Source organism: Delphinapterus leucas, chromosome 15 (genome assembly GCF_059928025.1).
Source record: "Delphinapterus leucas isolate spDelLeu-1000000601 "Yukka" chromosome 15, BTC_Dleu_Yukka2, whole genome shotgun sequence".
In the NCBI taxonomy this organism is placed as follows: Eukaryota; Metazoa; Chordata; class Mammalia; order Artiodactyla; family Monodontidae; genus Delphinapterus; species Delphinapterus leucas.
The window spans coordinates 16,312,943-16,332,236 of NC_143143.1; the positions used below are offsets into that span (position 1 = coordinate 16,312,943).

A 19,294-nucleotide genomic window follows, 5' to 3' on the forward strand; every position below is an offset into this window, starting at 1 on the left:
TCTAGTTGTGGCATGTGGGTTTTCTCTCTCTAGTTGTGGCACGTGGGCTCCAGAGTGTATGGGTTCTGTAGTTTGCGGCACACGGGCTCTCTCACTGAGGCGCACGAGCTCAGCAGTCGTGGCCCGCGGGCTTAGCTGCCCCGCGGCATGTGGGATCTTAGTTCCCTGACCAGGGGTCGAACCCCCATTCCCTGCATTGGAAGGAGGATTCTTTACCACTGGACCACCAGGGAAGTTCTGAAAAGATACTGAGTTTTTAAAAGTTGACTCAAAACAAGTTTTTTTCTTCTTTGAATTTTTGAATTTTAATTTTTTTATACAGCAGGTTCTTATTAGTTATTTTATACATATTAGTGTATATATATCAATCCCAATCTCCCAAAACAAGTTTTAAGCACTATGAAATCATACAAACTAGGTTTATGGGTTTTATTTGGCCTGAGGGCTGCCAGTTTGTAACCTTTCAGTTGGATGATCTCCCCTCTGGATATGAAGGTTGATACTGCTGTGAATGGTTAACAGCTTCAGGATGTAAGCTGAACCAGGGATAGAACACATACTTTCACATGTACTATTTCATTTAATGTTCTTTTCTACTTAAATCATTCAGAACTCTCTTGACTCTATTCATGCTGTGCCAGTTGCAAGGTTGACTGCTGCCTGTTTGCCTATAAATGAGGTCAGATCCCTATTTTACAGGAAGATGCTGATGTATACCTGTTCCCTTCTCACTGTCAGCTGGTAGCCATAGGAACTGTGATCAAGCAAACAATAACACCTCCATGATCGAATCCTCAGGGAACAAAGTTCATTTTAATGAAGTTGGCCTGATCACAGAGGAATCTGGGGGATTTTCTGGGCTTCTCAGCGTTGTGCCGTCTCCTGACTTTAAGCTGGCTCTGGAGGAGAAGAAAGTGGAGCTGTCTCAGGTATGGGCTTCTTACTGGGAGCTGGAGCTTGAGCCTGGCAGAGAAAGGCTGTGGGGAAAATCCTTCCAGGCCTGCTTCTCCTGAGAAGAAAGCAGAAGAGCCTTGTATACCAGGTCCTGTGGTCTCTGAGGGCATTGCTAGTTCTGTGAGTGTATGAATTGAGCCTAGAAGGATTCTAGCATAACTCAGGGTGTTGGCTAAAATATCTTTAAGGACTCTGCCAGCCCTGGAATCATAGGAGCAAGGGACCCAATTCTATGATATCTGCTTTGGCCTGTGAAGATGGGAAGGAACAGAAAAGGCTTTAGGCTAAGTGATGGTTTATACCCCACTAACTCACTTCCCTTTCTGTATCCCTGCCATTCCACACACCATACATCCTCCATTCATTCTGTTCTCCAAAAAGCCCAGGGACTTTAGCCTTCCTCTGACTACCTGAGGTGAGCCCTGGGAACCCTTAAGCCCACCAAACCCCTGCCTTTCCCTTTTCCTCTTCTTCATGGGCCAAGGTTTCTGCCTCAGTTTCCCTGCATGACAAAACAGTTTCCCTAGGGCTGGAGCTAGCCCCAGCCCCCTTTGCAGCCCAGAGCCCCCTGGCCAGTGCTGGCTCTTGGGCTCATTACAGCCTTCCTGTGCTCATAATGTCAGTCTGGGCCTTACTGTAGAAGAGACTGATTACTCAGAATATAGCCACTACAGGGAACCCCTGACTGCCTCTCACATAATATATGGATCTTAACACCTGAATCAAGATACTTTGGATACTGTCCAGTGAGCCGTGGCCACCATCTTTCAAGGAGTGGCTCAGTGGCAAGATCAAGTTCCCAGTCCAAGTCTCCAGTCCCATTCTTATCTCCTTTCTCACTGAGAGAGAGACAGAGAGACTGAAGACAGAAAGTTCTAAAAACGATGTGACATTTTTCTATCAATCAATCACCTAAGGCAATGGAGGGTTGAATCCTTATCCATCCTTGCCCAATATGCACCTTTGAGGCTTCTTTTATCATTAAAAAAATTTAAATTATTATTGGAAGGGTAATATACATGATAAAGAGTTCAAACAGTAACAGAGTATACAGTGTAAAATAAGGTTTTCCCCCACCTTGACCTCTAATACTCTAGTCCTCCTCTCTAGAGGCAGCCACTGTTCAGAGTTTCTTGTTTATCTTTCCAAGATATTCTATGTACATACAAGCACGTGTGTACCTAATGTCCTCCCTTTTGTGAAACACACATATTGGCATACTATACGTTTTCCTGCATTATACTCTTTCCACTTGATATATCTTGGAGCTTATTCCATGTTTGTACAAATAGATATGTCTCATCCCATATAGCAGCTTCAGAGTAGTATTCTATTACGGATATACTATAATTTGTATAAGGCCCTACTGGTGGGACAATTAAGTTTTTTTTAATATTATAAACCATACCTCAGTGAATATCTTTGTAATATTTCTTGGAATACTTGAATGAGTAAATGTGATAAGTTCCTAAAAGTAGAATTTCTGGGTCAAAATTTATGTTCAGCTTGATAGATATTTTCACTTTGTCCTGCAGAGAGCGTAAGTCAGTCAGTTTACACTCCCATCAACATTATGGGCGGGCCTATTTTCCCACAACCTCACCAACAGAGTATTTCCAGACTTTTGATCTTGGTGTGGCTTTATTAGTTTATTCATCAAAATAATACACATATATTATTGCCAGGCCCTGAGATGGCAATAATAATGATTCTAGGGGCTTCCCTGGTGGCGCAGTGGTTGAGAGTCTGCCTGCCAATGCAGGGGACACGGGTTCGAGCCCTGATCTGGGAGGATCCCACATGCCGCGGAGCAACTAGGCCCGTGAGCCATGACTACTGAGCCTGCGCATCTGGAGCCTGTGCTCTACAACAAGAGAGGCCGCGACAGTGAGAGGCCCGCCCACCGCGATGAAGAGTGGCCCCCGCTTGCCGCAACTAGAGAAAGCCCTCGCACAGAAACGAAGACCCAACACAGTCAAAAATAAATAAATAAATAAATAAATTAAAAAAAAAAAAAAGAAGCAGGGCTGTCAGGTTAGCTGTCATCTCAGCTGCTTCTCCTAACCTTTAAAAAATAAAAAAATAATAATAATAATTCTACAAGAATGTAGAAATAAATTAGATGGGTCCCGAACCTTGCCTTGATATAGACATACAAACTATAATTTTTTTTTTCAGACTATAATATTATCTGGAAAATGCAACAGTGGTACAGGTACAAAGGTAGCCCAAAGAAGGGAGGGGTTAATTTCATGTTTGGGGAAAAGTGGGGACTGTTCACAGCCGGGGAAAACTTTGTGAAGAACCTGATATCTGAAATAAGCTTTGAAGAATTCATTTATTTAACAGATTTGTGTGTAGCGCCTTCTACGTGCCAAGCACTGTCTGAGTCCTTAGGATACATTAGTGGCCATAGATTCCTGCCCTCATGAAGTTAATGTTCTAGTGAGGGGGCAGCCAGTAAACAGTAGACTTAATGAATAAATAAATTATGTAGTATGTTACAAGGTGATGGGCACTATAGAAAAATAAAAAGCAAAGTAGGGTAAGGGGATCAGGAGTGTCTGTGATGGAGGGGGACGTGAATAGCAATTTTAAGTAAAGTAGTCGGGTAGCCCTTGTCGAGAAGGTGACCTTTGAGAAAAGGCTTGAAGAAAGTGAGCAAGTTAGCCAAGCAGATATCTAAGGAAAACTGCAGGCAGTGAGAAGAGCCAGCAGCACAAAGGCTCTAGGATGAGAGTAGACCTGACATAATTGAAAAGCAGCAAGGAGGCCAGTGGACTGAGAGAGGGAGAGGACAGTAGGAAATGGGGTCAGAGAGATGATAGGGGGCTGGAGCTTGGAGGGCCTTATAGGCCATAGAGACAACCTTGGCTTGTTTTTTCTCTCTGGGTCCTCGCATTGCTGTTCCTTCTACCTGGAATCCTCATCCCCCAGACCTTCACACAGAGAACTCATTCACATCCTTCAGGCATCAGCTCAAATGTCACGTCCACAAAAAAAAAAAACCTTCTCTGATCTTCTTATTTAAAGTGACCTGTCTCTTATTCCCTGTATCTTCATATTCATTTCCTTTATATCCATTTCAGATTTACTTGTCTATCTTTCTCACTACAGTAGAAGCTTTATGAGGTCTGGAGCATTATCTAACTCATTCGCCATTATAAGCCCAGTACCAGACACAAAGAGTTGCTCTGTAAATATTTGCTGAATGAATATGGGTGGAAAAGGAGAGAAGGATGATTTTTTTAAATAGGAATATAGTTGCTTTTTTTAACATTTAAAAATATTTATTTCTTTTTATTTCTTTAATTTTTTTGGCTGTGTTGGGTCTTCGTTGCGGCGTGCAGGTTTTCTCTAGTTGCGGCAAGCAGGGGCTACTCTTCATTGCAGTGCGCAGGCTTCTCATTGCGGTGGCTTCTCTTGTTGCGGAGCATGGGCTCTTCTCTTGTTGCGCATGGGCTTCAGTAGTTCCAGCATGCAGGCTCAGTAGTTGCGGCATGCGGGCTCTAGAGCGCAGGCTCAGTAGTTGTGGTGCATGGACTTAGTTGCTCCGCGACATGTGGGATCTCCCCGGACCAGGGCCCGAACCCGTGTCCCCTGCATTGGCAGGCAGATTCTTGACCACCGCACCACCAGGAAAGCCCGAGAAGGATGACTGAGGAAGCAGTGAGAGATGAGAGGGGATCTGGAGCACAGTGGAGGGGTTGGCTTTGGGCTGGAGGAGGGACACATCTTCCACTGTGAACAGAGACAAGGAGGAAAGTTTGGACAGGTATGCAGGGTATGTAAGGTGAGGGGCTGTGTGACAAGTGTAGATGATAAAGGATTTCATAAGTGATGGCCTCTTTCTGGTAAGATCATCTGCTGACAGTTCAGATGGACGTTTCAGAGGTTGGAAAAAGGATTTGAGGAGAGTGGGAGAGATTTAGAACAGTTGCTGGGGGGAATGGGAGAGAGAATTCACCAACATTTTTAGAATACCATGTGCCAGGTACTGTATTGAGTGTTGAGGTTATAGAGATGAGGAGGATGTGACACAGTCTTTGCCTTTCAGGAATTCACAACCCAAAGGAGATAGATTTTCTACAAGAAAGTTAAAATGCAAGGTGCCGTGTACTGTAATGAAAGGAGTGTTGTGGAAGCATGATGGGGGTGGAGGCTCAATTCTGAGGGTGGAGGAAAAACATCACAGTGGCTGTGACCTTTGAGGTTGTTTGAAGAAAGAGAAACTGTACAAGGTAGAAGTAAGTGTGTTCCATGAAGAGTACAGTGCTAGCCTAAACTGTGGCGGTGTGGAAGAGCTAGAAGTGCAAGATGTTTATGTGGCTGGAGTGAAAAATGGAAAGATGATGCTGGGTGGTTGAGGCTAGGTTGTGAAGGATGTCCCAGGAGGTGGAACTTTCTCCTGGAGTCAGCAGAGGTCTTTAGGAGGGCAGTGGAATCTTGAGATTGCTCTTTTAGAAAGCTAATTGAGTAGGCAATGTGCGTGATGTATTGAAGGGGGGAGAAACTGGAGGCAGTGAGAAGGGTTAGGAGATAGCTGCAGTAGTCCTAATGCAGTAGGCATGGAGAGGAGGGGAAGGGTACCAGAGACAATTCTGATGGTGGATGCAATGGGTGGGGTAAAGGGAGAGGGTGGAGTCAAGGCTGACTCATAGGTTTCTTACCTGGGAGACTGGGTCGATGGTTCTCCTGTTACCTGAGATGAAGATGCAGTAAAAGGAGTATATATTAAGGAAAAGTAATAAGCTCAGTTTTTTGAATAGTGGAAAAATACACATAATATACAATTTACCATTTTAAAGAGTACAATTCAGTGGCATTAAGTACATTCACAGTGTTGTGCAATTATCACACCTATCTAGTTCCAACATATTTTCATCACCCCAAAGGAAACCCTAAACCCATTAAGCAGTTATTTCCTAGTCTCCTTTCTGCCCATCCCCTGGCAACTACCAATCTGCTTTCTGTCTCTATGGATTTGCCATTTCTGGATATTTCATATAAATGAAATAATACAATATGTACACTTTTGTGTCTGGCCTCTTTCACTTAGCATAATGTTTTCCGGGTTCATCCATGTTGTAGCATGTGTCGGTGTTTCATTTTTTTCCTCCAGTTTTTTACTGTGGTAAAATACACAGAATATAAAATTTACCGTTTTAACCATCTTTAAGTATACAGTTCAGTGGCATTACATACATTCACATTGTGCAGCTATCACCACAATCCATCTCTAGAACTTAATCAAGGACTTGAACAAGAAACAGACACAGAAGGACTTGGAGTGTACGTTGCTGCTATGGCGGGAGCTCCAGGCCATACAGCTGCCCTCATGTATTTTGTTTTGTTTTTTTTTTTTTGGCTGTGCTCTGTGGCATATGGGATCTTAGTTCCCCGACCAGAGATCAAACCCGTGCCCCCTGCATTGGAAGCGTGAAGTCTTACCAGTGGACTGCCAGGGAAGTCCCATGCCCTCATATACTTTGGGGTTCTGTTGATAGGTGTGTATAAAGTTTATAATTGTTATATCTTCTTGATTAATTGACACTTTCATCAATATATAATGTTCTTCTTTGTGTCTTGAAACAATTTTTGACTTAAAGTTTATTTTGTCTGATGTTAGCATAGCCATCCCTGGCTCTCTTTTGGTTACTATTTGTATGGAATATCTTTTTCTATCCTTTTACTTTCAACTTGTTTGTGTCTTTGACTCTAAAATGAGGCTCCTGTAAATAGCATACAAATTTTTTCTTTTTTTAAATCCATTCTGCCAATCTCTGCCTTTTGACTGGAGAGTTTAATCCTTTTACATTTAAAGTAATTACTGATAAGGAAGAACTTACTTCTGCCATTTTGTCATTTGTTTTCTGTATATCTTTTTTGTTCTTCAGTTCCTCCATTACTTTTATGTTTATTTGATTTTTATTTTTAGTAATGTACCATTTTCATTCCCTTTTCATTTCCTTTTCTGTATATTTTATAATCATTTTCTTAGTGGTTACCCTCAGAATTACAATGAGCATCTTAAACTTATAACAACCTAGTTTGAATTAACACAGCTTAGCTTCATACCATACAAAAATTCTGCTCCTATACAGCTCTGTCCCTCTCCCTTTATATTGTTATTATCACAGATTATATCTTTATACATTGTGTGTCAGTTAACAGATCTAAATTATCATTTTATGCATTTGTCTTATAAGTCATATAGGAAAAAATGAGGAGTTACAAAGCCAAGTATACTGACTTTTATATTTACCTGTGTAGTTACCTTTACCAGTATTCTTTATTTCTTTGTATAGCTTCAAGTAACTGTTTAGTGTCCTTTCATTTCAGCCTGAAGGACTCCCTTTAGCATTTGTAGGGCAAGTCTGTTAGTAGTGAACTTTTGGTTATGTGGGACTCTTAATTTCTCCTTTATTCTTTTTTTTTTTTTAGGCTACGCTGGGTCTTAGTTGTGGCATGCGGACTCGTAGTTGCAGCATGCATGTGGGATCTAGTTCCCCTACCAGGGATCAGACCCGGGCCCCCTGCATTGGGAGTGCGGATTCTTACCCACTGGACCACCAGGGAAGTCCCTCCTTTATTCTTGAAGGACAGTTTTGCAAGATATAGAATTCTTAGTTGACAGTTTTTTTCTTTCTGCATTTTAAGTATGTCATCCCACTGATTTCTGACTACCATGTTTTCTGATGAGAAATTGTCTATTAATCTATTGAAGATCCCTTGTACATTACAAGTTGCTTCTCTTTTGTTGCTTTCCGTATTTTCTCTTTAGCTTTGGCCTTGGACAGCTTGATTATCACGTGTCTGTGCGGATCTATGAGTTTATCCTACTTGGAGTTCATGAAGCTTCTTGGGTGCCTATATATAAAAATAAAATTTGGGAAATTTTCAACTACTCTTTCTTCAGATATTCTTTCTGCCCTTTTTTCTCTCTCGTCTCCATGTAGGGTTCCCATTACTTTCATATTAGTATTATTGATGGTGTCCCACAAGTTTCTCAGGCTTCCTTTATTTTCATTCATTCTTTTTTCTTTATGCTCCTCAGATTGAATAATTTCACTTGACCTATCTTCAAGTTCACTGATTCTTTCTTCTGTCTGCTCACATCTTCTTTGAACTGCTCTAACGAATTTTTCATTTTAGTATTTCCTGACGCTTTGACATTTGGGGTCTTGCTGACCTGGAAGATACTGCACCTCTGAGGGCTAGCCAGTTCCTAGAGAGAGGAAAGGACTCATCTGCAAGTGTGTCTTTCATATGCAAGTCAACCAAATCAAAGCCTACACCCCCAACCACCTCCTTTATCAAACCTCTTACACTCTAGGCCACTATCCCTCTGTCCTAATCACCCCAGGGCCAGATACCAGAGAACAGGGACAGCTCCAACACCCAAGAACCCAGTGAAGTTAATCAAACTAACCAATCCAGAGTATGCTTACCCTGCTTCATCCATTCCTTCTCATGTTTCCACAAAATGTGGGGCTCTTGCCCCACATTTTCTTCCCACTCCCACTGCCTCCTGACCGACCCTGGTGCTTCCCCATGTTGCCCTGTGTGGTGTGCTTTGCCTTTTGCTTCTAGGTATCTCTGAGTATAAAAACTTCTCCTTTCATGACATTAATTTCTGTGTCTGTTGTCTTATCATACCCAACTAAAACAAATTCTGTGTACATTTTAAAACATCATTGTACTTTTTAAAAACATTATTGTACTTTTCAGTTCCTAAGTTTCTATTTAGTTCTTTTTTTATAATTTCTAGCTCTTTATTGATATTCTCTATTTGTTGAGACATTGTTCTCCTGGTTTCCTTTAGTTCTTTGTCCATGTCTTTAGCTTGTTGAGCACATTATAGACAGTTGATTTAAAGTCTTTGTCTAGTAAGTCCAGAATCTGTGCTTCCCAGGGACAGTTTCTATTACTTTCTTTTTCCTGTGAATGGGCTGTATTTTATTGTTTCTTTGCATGCTAATTTTTTGCTGAAAACTGAACATTTTGAAATGATGTTGTGGAGAAAAGAGAGAGAAAAGGAGAAGAAAAGGGGGTGGGGAAGAGAGGAGAGGAAAAGAAAAAATACTTTCCAGGTCTTTGCAGATTGTCTCTGTGTCGGTGCACTCCTTCAACACTTAGCCAGGCCATTTACAGCTCTGCCTTAGCCTTCACTTCCTGCTGTGCTGAACCTAGAGACCAGCCAGAGGTGAAAGCTATGGTCTTCTCAGGCATTTTCTGAGCATGCATCCTGTCCTGGATGTGGGAGCTTTTCAAAGCCCTATTTACCAAAGATCCTCATTTCCCTTTTTTTTTTTTCCTCTCTGGAGTTTTGTATGTCTCTTGTTTGTCTCACCTGTTCTCTTTTGTCTTGGATGGCATTGGCTTGTTCATTTGGCTTTTAATGTTTTCTAGGAATATTCTCCATGAAGGTATGTCTCTGCCCTGAGAGTGTTCTGAGTTAGGCAAAACAGGTGCATCAGTCCTTCAGGGAACCCATGGGTAGGTCAGAACAAACAAACATAATTCCTGGGAACAAGATTCACTCGGTTGTCTCTGGGGCCAGATACCCACACCAGGAGCACAGGCTTCTGTCTTTAAGACTGCCACTGTGCCAGGAGGGAAGTGGAGCAAAGCTAACATTAAAACACCACAAAGCTATCCTACCCTGTTTCTGTGACCTTTCTCTTGATTAAGCATTCACTTAGTTGTTATAAACCTTTTTTTTTTTTTTTTTTTTTTTGTGGTACATGGGCCTCTCACTGTTGTGGCCTCTCCTGTTGCGGAGCACAGGCTCCGGACGCGCAGGCTCAGTGGCCATGGCTCACGGGCCTAGGCGCTCCACGGCATGTGGCAATCTTCCCGGACCGGGGCACGAACCCATATCCCCTGCATCGGCAGGCGGACTGTCAACCACTGCGCCACCAGGGAAGCCCTGTTATAAACCTTTGACTATCTCCCAGAGTTCTGATATGTTCATTCTGACAGTTTTTCCCAGGGTTTTTCGGTAATTCTGGGGAGGTATGGCTACTAGAGGTACCTACTCTGTCCTTTTCACTGATGTCTCTCCCTGAGTTCAGTTTTGAACATGCTAAGTGAGGTGCCTAGATGACACCAAGTGTAAACAAAGATATAAATTCCTCAGGCTAGAGATGTTTGTTACATTCACTACTGGATCCCCAGCACTTAGAACAGTCCATGGCACACAGTGGGTACCCAACAAACGTATGTTGAGTGAATGCAGCTTTATAGTAAAAATATGAAAATATGGACATTAAACTTCAATGTATGGCTTAGAGATAGGGATTTCTGAATCATTAGTGTATAGCATCATCATACACTAATCATACACTAACTGAAGCCATTGATGAAAAAGAAGTTTTTATTAAGTTCAAATTACATTAGTAACAAATAAATTCCTTTTTAGGACAAAGCAAAATTACTACTGCCACCTACCTCTCTAAAGTTAATGACTGGCCCTGTTTGTCCTTCTAGACAATTTAATATCTTTTTTTTTTTTTTTTTTTACCAGCTAAGATATACAAATGACAAATAAGCACGTGAAAAGTGTTCAATACCGTTAGTCATTAGGGAAATGCAAATAAAAACCACAATGAGATACCACCTCCAAAGCACTAGGGTGGCTATTATCAAAAAGATAATAACATGTTGGTAAGAATGTGGAGAAATTGGAACCCTTGTGTATTGCTGGTGGGAATGTAAAATGGTGCAGCTGCTGTGGGAAACAGTTGGGCAGTTTCTCAAAGAGTTAAACATAGGATTACCATATAACCAAGCAATTCCACTCCCAGTCATATAAAGATTTGAAAACAAGGGCTCAAACAGACGCCTGTACACCAGTGTTCATAACAGAATTATTCACAATAGCCAAAGTGTGGAAAAAATCTAAGTGTCCACCAACACATGAATGAATAAAGAAAATGTAGTATCTGCATTGAAATATTATTCAGCCTTAAAAAGGAAAGAAATTCTTACACATGCTATAAATGGATGAACCTTGAAGACATGATGCTACGTGAAATAAGCCAGACACAAAAAGACAAATATCATGATTCCACTTATATGAAATATCTTAGAATAGGCAATTCATAAAGATAGAAAGTAAATAAGAGGTTATTAGGGTCTGGGTCAGGGGGGATATTATTGCTTAATGGTTACCTAATTTCTGTTTGGGGTGATAAAAAAGTTTTGGAAATAAATTGTAGTGATGGTTGCACAACATTGTGAATGTAACCGATTCCACTGAATTGTACACTTCAAAATGGTTAAAATGGCCAAGTTTATGTTATATATATTTTAACACACACACACACACAACCTAAAGGAGAAAAAGAAACAGGTCCTCCTTTAAGGAAACTTACAACCTAGTAAGAGAATTTGAACATTTTAAGGAAAAAAATTAAAGATTTGTTGATAGAATCAGAATAGTGATGGCCTTTGGACAGAGAAGGTAAGGAGTGAAGGAGAATGAGGGAAGTTCTGGGAGTGATGCAAGTGTTTTCTATATTGATTGAGGTGTTTTCATGGGCATTACGTTTGTTAAAATTTATGAAATTTTATACTTAAGATCTGTGCATTTCACACTATGTAAATTTTACCTCAGGGGGACAACATATCAGTTACTACTAATCTCTTGACTATTAATATATATTGCAGTTATTTTCTCCCACTTCTCAGTTACATGTTGTTTTTTTTTTATCATATAGAAGTTTTAAATTTTAAACAGTTAAGTTTATCAATTTTTTCATTTATGGTTTCTGTATATATGTGTCCTGCTTGAGAAAGTATCTCTTATCCCAGGCTTATAGACATGTTTTCCTTTTTTCCCCAATATTTTTATTATGTGTGTGTGTGTGTGTGTGTGTGTGTGTGTGTGTATTACATGTAGCTATTGACTAGCTGGAGACCATTGGCAAGTTTCCTAACATTGCTAAGCCTTGGTTTTTTCATCTGTAAAGTAGGGATAATATTTTGTTATTGGCATGGTTGAAAGAGGTAACATTTAAAGGCCATTAAATGCTTGACCCATTTAGAAGTTATTCAGTAGTGGGTAGCTATTGTTACTATATGTTATGTGATTATATATCTATTACAGTATTAGACATTTTATCATAATTTTTTTGTGTGTCTGCCTCTTTCACTAAGGCATTTCATTGGTAGGAAATATGGCTTCCCTTAGTACCTAACCAAGTGCCTGGCAGTTAGCAAGTGTTCAGATATTTATTGAATGAATGAATTGGTTGATTGAATGGATGAAACCAAGTCATAAAGGGAGAAAGCAGTAATGTTATCAAGCAGTGCTGATATGAAACTAAACACAAAACTGAGGTTTAACTAGGGTAGAAGGAACGTTATTAAGTATCTAGGGGCTCTTGTCCAAGGATGAGCTCCAAGAGGACTGAGGTTCCACTGATTTAAACTGCATGCAAATGTTTAGATGAAAGTGCATTTTTCCAGGGAGAGGGTCCAGAAGCAGATTATAGTTCCAGGAGGCCAGGGATCCTGAATACTTTGTTCACCATTGTATTCCTAGCTCACAGAATAGAGCCTGGCAGCTCACAGATGTTTATTGAATGAATATCTGGCTGACTAAATGAAAAGCTTTCATTGGAGTCTCAAAAGGGTCTTTAGTCCCCCCAGATTTTAAGACAATAATTTGGAAGGAAAAAAATCAAACAGATCCCTTAGAGAAGTTTTATCTGGGCCAGAGCTCTGAGAGGAATTTATCACTGTGGAGTGACTGAGGAATCCCTCCTGTGATTCCTTTCAAGGAACTGGTTGATTCCCTTATCCATCAGCTTTCTGATTCTCACATGATAGGCTGTAGTCAAGCTTGAATCATAAGCCAACTTCTGCCACCTACTATCTGTGTGACCTTGGTTATATTAAACATGTCTAGGACCAGGTTTCCACAATAACATCCTTTGAGGGCCTGCTGAGTGGATTAACTCAGAATGTTGGTGTAATGCTTGAGCATTATAGTGCACAACCAATTTTTGTGTCTTCACCTGCTCTCCTCCAACTTTTTTTTTTTTAAATACATAGACATTTGTTCACATCCATTTACCCTGATTCTCAGACCTCGAGGCAGTTTCTTGCTCTAACCAGTCTGCCTCTACCAGTCCATAGGATTTGTTTGGTTTGGCAAGTAAATATCAATTACTGTCATTTATGGAAACTGCTGTCCAAATACGCCTAATTACTCTGTAGCACAAGAATAATGGGGGGAAATCATTTCTTGACTTCCTATTGTATACTAGCACTACTGGGCACTTTCATGTCTTATCTTACCCTACAAATTAGACTTGTCATTAAGTAGAAGCATTAACAACATATTTGCTATTTGGATAGTAATTTTGTACCTGGACCATAGAAGGCACTAAAAAAATAACTGTTGACCAAATAAACTTTCTTTTACATTTTAACCTAAACTTCACAAACATTTAAGCATGGGCAGACATGCTCCCAACCATAAAATGAGACTGCAAATGGGTGAGTTCTCAGGGAAACTGGCTTGTATGAAGCTGTTTTTAGTAGATTAATCAACAAATATTTACTGAGTGAATACTCTGTGCTCAAACTATGAAAAAACCTGGGGCTTGTGAGAACATAGTACTCCAGGAGCTGAGTTGCAGGTGGGGAGACTAGATCAAGACTGGGGAAAGTTTACCTAGTTGGCCCAGACTGGGATGGACATGACTGAGAGTGAATGGGCAGAGACTTTTGTAGGTTTTCAGGAGAGATCTCTTGGCAGGGCTGACAAAGGAGGATTTAGTGGGAAAGGACTGGATTCAGTGTTGGGACACTTGGGCTGTAGTTCTGGATGACGCTTAACTGGCTGGGAGACTTGGGGCAAGTCCCTTAACTTCTCCAGACATCAGTTTAGCATCTGGAAAATAAAGGAGGGTGGTGGTATTGTTGAACTTGTTATTAAGTGCCTTCCAATTCCTAGATTCTAAAATTCTGACAGCCACACTTATTTTTCCTTTGAGAAGAAAATACTTCCTACACTTGGAATTGCAACAATCAATGGCATTTATAAAACACCCACTATATCCTAGGAGACTGTGCCATAAATCCCCCCCAGGTTTTTTTTTTAATTAATTAATTAATTTATTTTTGGCTGTGTTGGGTCTTTGTTGCTGCATACGGGCCCCCTCTGGTTGCAGCGAGCGAGGGCCACTCTTCGTTGCAGTGCGCGAGCTTCTCATTGCAGTGGCTTCTCTCATTGTGGAGCATGGGCTCTAGGTGTGTGGGCTTCAGTAGTTGCAGCATGTGGGCTCAGTTGTTGTGGCTCGCAGGCTTAGTTGCTCCACAGCATGTGGGATCTTCCCAGACCAGGGATCGAACCTGTGTCCCTTGCATTGGCAGGCGGATTCTTAACCAACTGCGCCACCAGGGAAGTACCCCCCGCCCAAGGTTTTTTAATCATTATTTTTAATTGTGGCAAAATACACATAAAGTTTACAATCTTAATCATTTTTAAGTGTATAGTTCAGTAGTGTTAAGTACATTCACCTTGTTGTGCAGTGGTCCCCACCATCCATCTCCAGAATGCTTTTCATCTTGCAAAACACAAACTCTGGACCCATCAAACAATAACACCCTATTCCCCTTTCCCCCCACCACTCTATTTTCTGTCTCTATGAATCTGACTACTTTTTGTACCTCATATAAGTGGAATCATGCAATATTTGTCTTTTTGTGAGTGGCTTATTTCACTTAGCATAATGTCCTCAAGATTCATCCATGTTGTACCATGTGTCAGAATGCCCTTCCTTTTTTAAGGCTGAATAATATTCCATTTTATGTATATATCATATATTTTTATCTGTTCATCTGTCGATGGACACGTGGGTTGCTTCCACCTTTTATGTCTTTTGAATAATGCTGCTATGAACATGGTATACAAATATCTCTTGGAGACCTTACTTTCAATTTTGGAGGGTATATGCCCCAAAGTGGAATTGCTTGATAATATGGTAATTCTATTTAAAAATTTTCAAAGATACACTGGTCTGTTTTCCATAGTAGATGTACCATTTTGCATTCCCACCCACAATGCACAAGGGTTCCACTTTCTCCACATCCTTGTCAACATTTGTTATTTTCCTTTTCTTTTTTCTTTTTTTTGATAGTAGCCATCCTAATAGCTATGAAGTGGTATCTAATTGTGGTTTTGATTTGCATTTCCCTAATGATTAGTAACGTTGGGAATCTTCTTATGTGTTGTCATTTGTATATCTTCTTTGGAGAGACGTCTGTTCAAGTCCTTTGCCGGTTTTTTTTTTAATTAATTAATTAATTTTATTTATTTTTGGCTGAGTTGAGTCTTTGTTGTTGCGCATGGGCTTTCTCTAGTTGCGGCAAGCAGGGGCTACTCTTTGTTGTGCTGTGCGGGCTTCTCATTGTGGTAGCTTCTCCTGTTGCAGAGCATGGGCTCTAGGCATGCGGGCTTCAGTAGTTGAGGCTCACGGGCTCTAGAGCGCAGGCTCAACTATTGTGGTGCACAGGCTTAGTTGCTCTGCGGCATGTGGGATCTTCCCCGACCAGGGCTCGAACCTGTGTCCCCTGCATTGGCAGGAGGATTCTTAACAGCTGCACCACCAAGAAGCCCCTTTGCCCGTTTTTTTGTTTGTTTTATTTACTTATTTTTTTTTTGGTACACGGGCCTCCCACTGTCATGGCCTCTCCCGTTGTGGAGCACAGGCTCCGGATGCGCAGGCTCAGCGGCCATGGCTCACAGGCCCAGCCGCTCCGCGGCACGTGGGATCCTCCCGGACCGGGGCACGAACCCGTGTCCCCTGCATCGGCAGGCGGACTCTCAACCACTGCGCCACCAGGGAAGCCCCTGCCCGTTTTTTAATCAAGTTGGTTTTGCTGTTGTTGTTGAGTTGTAGGAGTTCTTTATATATTCTAGATATTAACTCCTTAGCAGATTCACAGTTTGCAAATATTTCCTCCCATTCCATGGATAGCCTTTTCACTCTGTTGCGTCTTTTCATGCACAGAAGTTTTAAACTTTGATGTAGTCCAGTTTATCTATTTTTTTCTTTTGCTGTCTGTGCTTTTGGTGTCATATTCAAGAAATCATTGCCAAATCCAACATCATGAAGCTTTCCCATGTTTCTTTCTAACAGTTGTATAGTTTCAGCTCTTACATTTAGTTCTTCCATGAATTTGGGGGGTTTTTTTGTTTGGTTGTTTTTTTGGCCATGCGGCATTTAGGATCTTAGTTCCCTGACCAGGGATGGAACTGGTGCCCCCAGCAGTGGAAGCCAGGAATCTTACCCACTGGACCGCCAGGGAAGTCCCCTTCCATGCATTTTGAATTAACTTTTGCATAGGGTGTAAAGTAAGAGTTTAATAACTTCATTCTTTTGCACGTGGATATCCAGTTTTCCTAACACCATTTGTTGCAAAGACAAGCTTTTCTCCACTGAATGGTCTTGGCACCCTTGTTGAATATCATTTGACCATATACGAGAGGACTTTGGGTGGCTGTACAGAAGGATATGGTCTCTGCTTTAAGAAAGCCTCAGTAGAATTGAATACTCAGATTATGTTTCAAACAGCATTTTTCCAGTTCTGGTTGTGTGCTCACTGGGTTCATGTTTTCCCACACTTTACCTCTTAATCTTCCTATCCAACAAGTGAGATAGATAAGATGATCCCCTTTAACAGAGGAGTAAACTCAGTCCCCAGAAGAGCACGGTTATGTCTTATGTAGGGGCAGGGACAGAGTCAGGATTTGAACCCGAAGTTCTTGGCTCCACGTGTCCCGCTATTTCAGGTTAAGATGGACCTCGTGTTCTCATCTCTAAAATGCGGGCAGAAGTGAAATGAGAGATCTCTATTGAGCAGCCTTGCAGCTGTAGGATCTATGCAGATCTATGTAGGATCCTGGCAGCTATGCATTAAGGAGTCGCCAAAAGCCAGGGACCAAGCGTGAGGTGTACACGTTAAACACTATTAGACTGCAGAGAAGAACGTAACTCAAACCCCAAGGCCAGCCCGGAAGGCCAGAGTCCTAGGACCTGAGCCCCGCCCCCGGGCGGACCCCAAGTCCTTACCCGGAACCAGGGCGCGGCTGGGCTGTGCTACTGGTGCGGGTGAGAGACGAGCAAAAGAAAATTGTCTGCGACGAGAGTCTCGTTGAAATGCCCCAATGGTCTCTCCGGATGGAGAGTTAACAGTTTCACAACGTCTCTAGGGCTAGTTCCCTTGCCTCTCTCCCTTTTACTCACCTCCCGCGGTGTTATTTTTCCCCTTCGGCCCTGCATTGGATGTCCTCTTGGTACGCCCCCACCCTGACCAGGAGGGGCGAGGCGGCCGCCCGCGTGGGCACTGCGCATGCGAATCCCGCAGACTGAGGGTGGGGTGGGGTGGGAGCACGGACCCCGCCCCTTCGCGACTCCTCGCGTGACGTCGCGGGGGGCGCCGGCCTCCGCCCGGCTGCGAGCGGTGAGAGCGAGCGGCGAGCTGACTCGACGCTGCTACAGCGGGAAGGGATATGGGTGTTGAGTTTCTGCTGGAGGGGCTTTGCGGGGGAGGGGAGGCCTAGGTGCACCAACAGCCGCCGACCTTCAGGCTCTACCCTCCTCCTTCCTACCTTTTATCCCTTTACAGATGTTCCGGGACGGGAGGCAGGGCCAGGGCTGTGCGTTTGTGACACCTGCATTTCCCTGGAGCCCTCCTTCTCTCCCATCCCATATGTTTATCTTGCCTTCCAGATGTTCCTTTTCATCAGGCTCTTGCTTCTCACCAGGGAAAGCGCACTCCACTTGGAAGCTGGAGACGGGTTTCAGACCTTGGCCCTACCACTCCTTTGTTAAAAGTGCCCGAGCCTCAGTTTTCCCCACAGTCTTTTTGCCTTGCTTCATCTGGTTTTGAAGATCAATATGACCCAGAGGAATAGAAAGGAAATGGACATTTGTTCAGTTCCTGCAAGGCCAAGTACTATGCAAACTGTTTTATCTGATCCATTTAGTCCTCACTACTTGATGTTCTTAGAACTCCCATTTCACAGATTCTTAAGCTCGCAGAGGTTCGCTGATTTTTCTCACATAGCCAGTGAGTGGCAGAGGAGGACTCAAATTGAGTTTAGCTCCAAAGTGGAGTTCTTTTTCATCAGACGCTTCCCTTGTCTGGGCTATCAGCTGGAACTGTTCTTCAGCCAAACCCTAGCCCCAGAACAGTTGCTTCCTGAATCTCTCCCGTTGAGAATTCTCCTTTTCGAGTTCCTTTTTCCAGTACAGCGTGCTCTGCTCTGCTTCCACCTTGATTACTTCAGAAATGAAATGCAGCAAACATTTATTGAGTGGTGCCTGGAGATGAACACTTGGAGTCAAGAGCCTTGGGTTCTTGTCCTGGCTCTGCCACTAACTGGCTGTGTGGCCTTGGCCAAGTCGCTTGTCTTCTTGGTGCTTTCACTTCCTTTGAGTAAAATGGGTAAGTGCCTTCTTACTGGCAGGCTCTTGTCCAGGTCTCCCTTCCTGTCCTCCAGCAGGCTCTCCCTGGAGGCCCAGACCCCTCTGCTCCCCATGGGCAGCTGCCAGGCAGGGCACAACCTGCATCTCTGCCTGGCCCACCACCCACCTCTGGTCTGTGCCACTTTGATCTTGCTGCTCCTTGGCTTTTCTGGCCTGGGCCTTGGTGGCTTCCTCCTCACCCACAAGACTGGCCTGCGCAGCCCTGACATCCCTCAGGTGAGTACTCACCCTCCGGCTCATCCTTCCCCTGCAGGCCAGCTCTTGCTGCTGATCTCCTCTCACCTCTCCCCACCTTCCTTTTGCACACAGGACTGGGTCTCCTTCTTGAGATCTTTTGGCCAGCTGACCCTGTGCCCCATGAATGGGACAGTCAAAGGGAAGTGGCGTGGGTCTCACGTCGTGGGCTTACTGACCACCTTGAACTTCGGAGATGATCGAGACAGGAACAAGACCCAGACATTCCAAGCCCAGGTCCAGGGTAGTCGTATGGGATTGAAAGGTGAGACCAAGGAGGACTGTGGGGTTGGATATCAGAACATTCAGAGGTGGGCCCTGCCGCTGACCTCACCATCCTGGTGACCTTGGGCACACCTCTGAGCGTTAGTCACTTCTGCTGTAATAGGACTAGATACTTTCAGTGAACACAGTGCCCACTGTGTAGGCTCTCTATAAATGTTTCCTCTCTCCCCTTCCAACTTTGAGGTTCTTTGATTCTATCCTTGGAGGTGTGATGAGATGGGCAAGATTTGACCTGAAGTTTTTTCTCAACCCTCTTCATCCCTTGGGGCTTCTGTTAGAGGCACCTTCTTTTTCCTCAGGGATATCAGAGA

The 19,294-nt window shown here is 42.9% G+C and overlaps 1 protein-coding gene and 1 long non-coding RNA gene across 4 annotated transcripts in view; one reads left to right on the forward strand and one right to left on the reverse strand.

Moving 5' to 3' along the window:
• On the reverse strand, positions 1–17,409 carry LOC111182173 (uncharacterized). The gene is made up of 3 exons (XR_002646670.3): positions 17,220–17,409; positions 5,625–5,656; positions 1–4,695 (listed from the first exon to the last, which is right to left on the reverse strand). It is a non-coding gene; the product is annotated as an uncharacterized LOC111182173 (long non-coding RNA).
• Positions 17,328–19,294, forward strand: part of TMEM219 (transmembrane protein 219) — a 10,849-nt gene continuing 8,882 nt past the window's right edge. The window contains exons 1-3 of one of the 3 annotated variants that reach the window (XM_022588350.3): positions 17,328–17,436; positions 18,482–18,680; positions 18,774–18,963. In XM_022588350.3, the coding sequence (XP_022444058.1) occupies positions 18,516–18,680; positions 18,774–18,963 (355 nt within the window). In that variant the 5' untranslated portion in view covers positions 17,328–17,436; positions 18,482–18,515. The other 2 variants (XM_022588351.3, XM_022588349.3) reach the window with 2 other exon arrangements.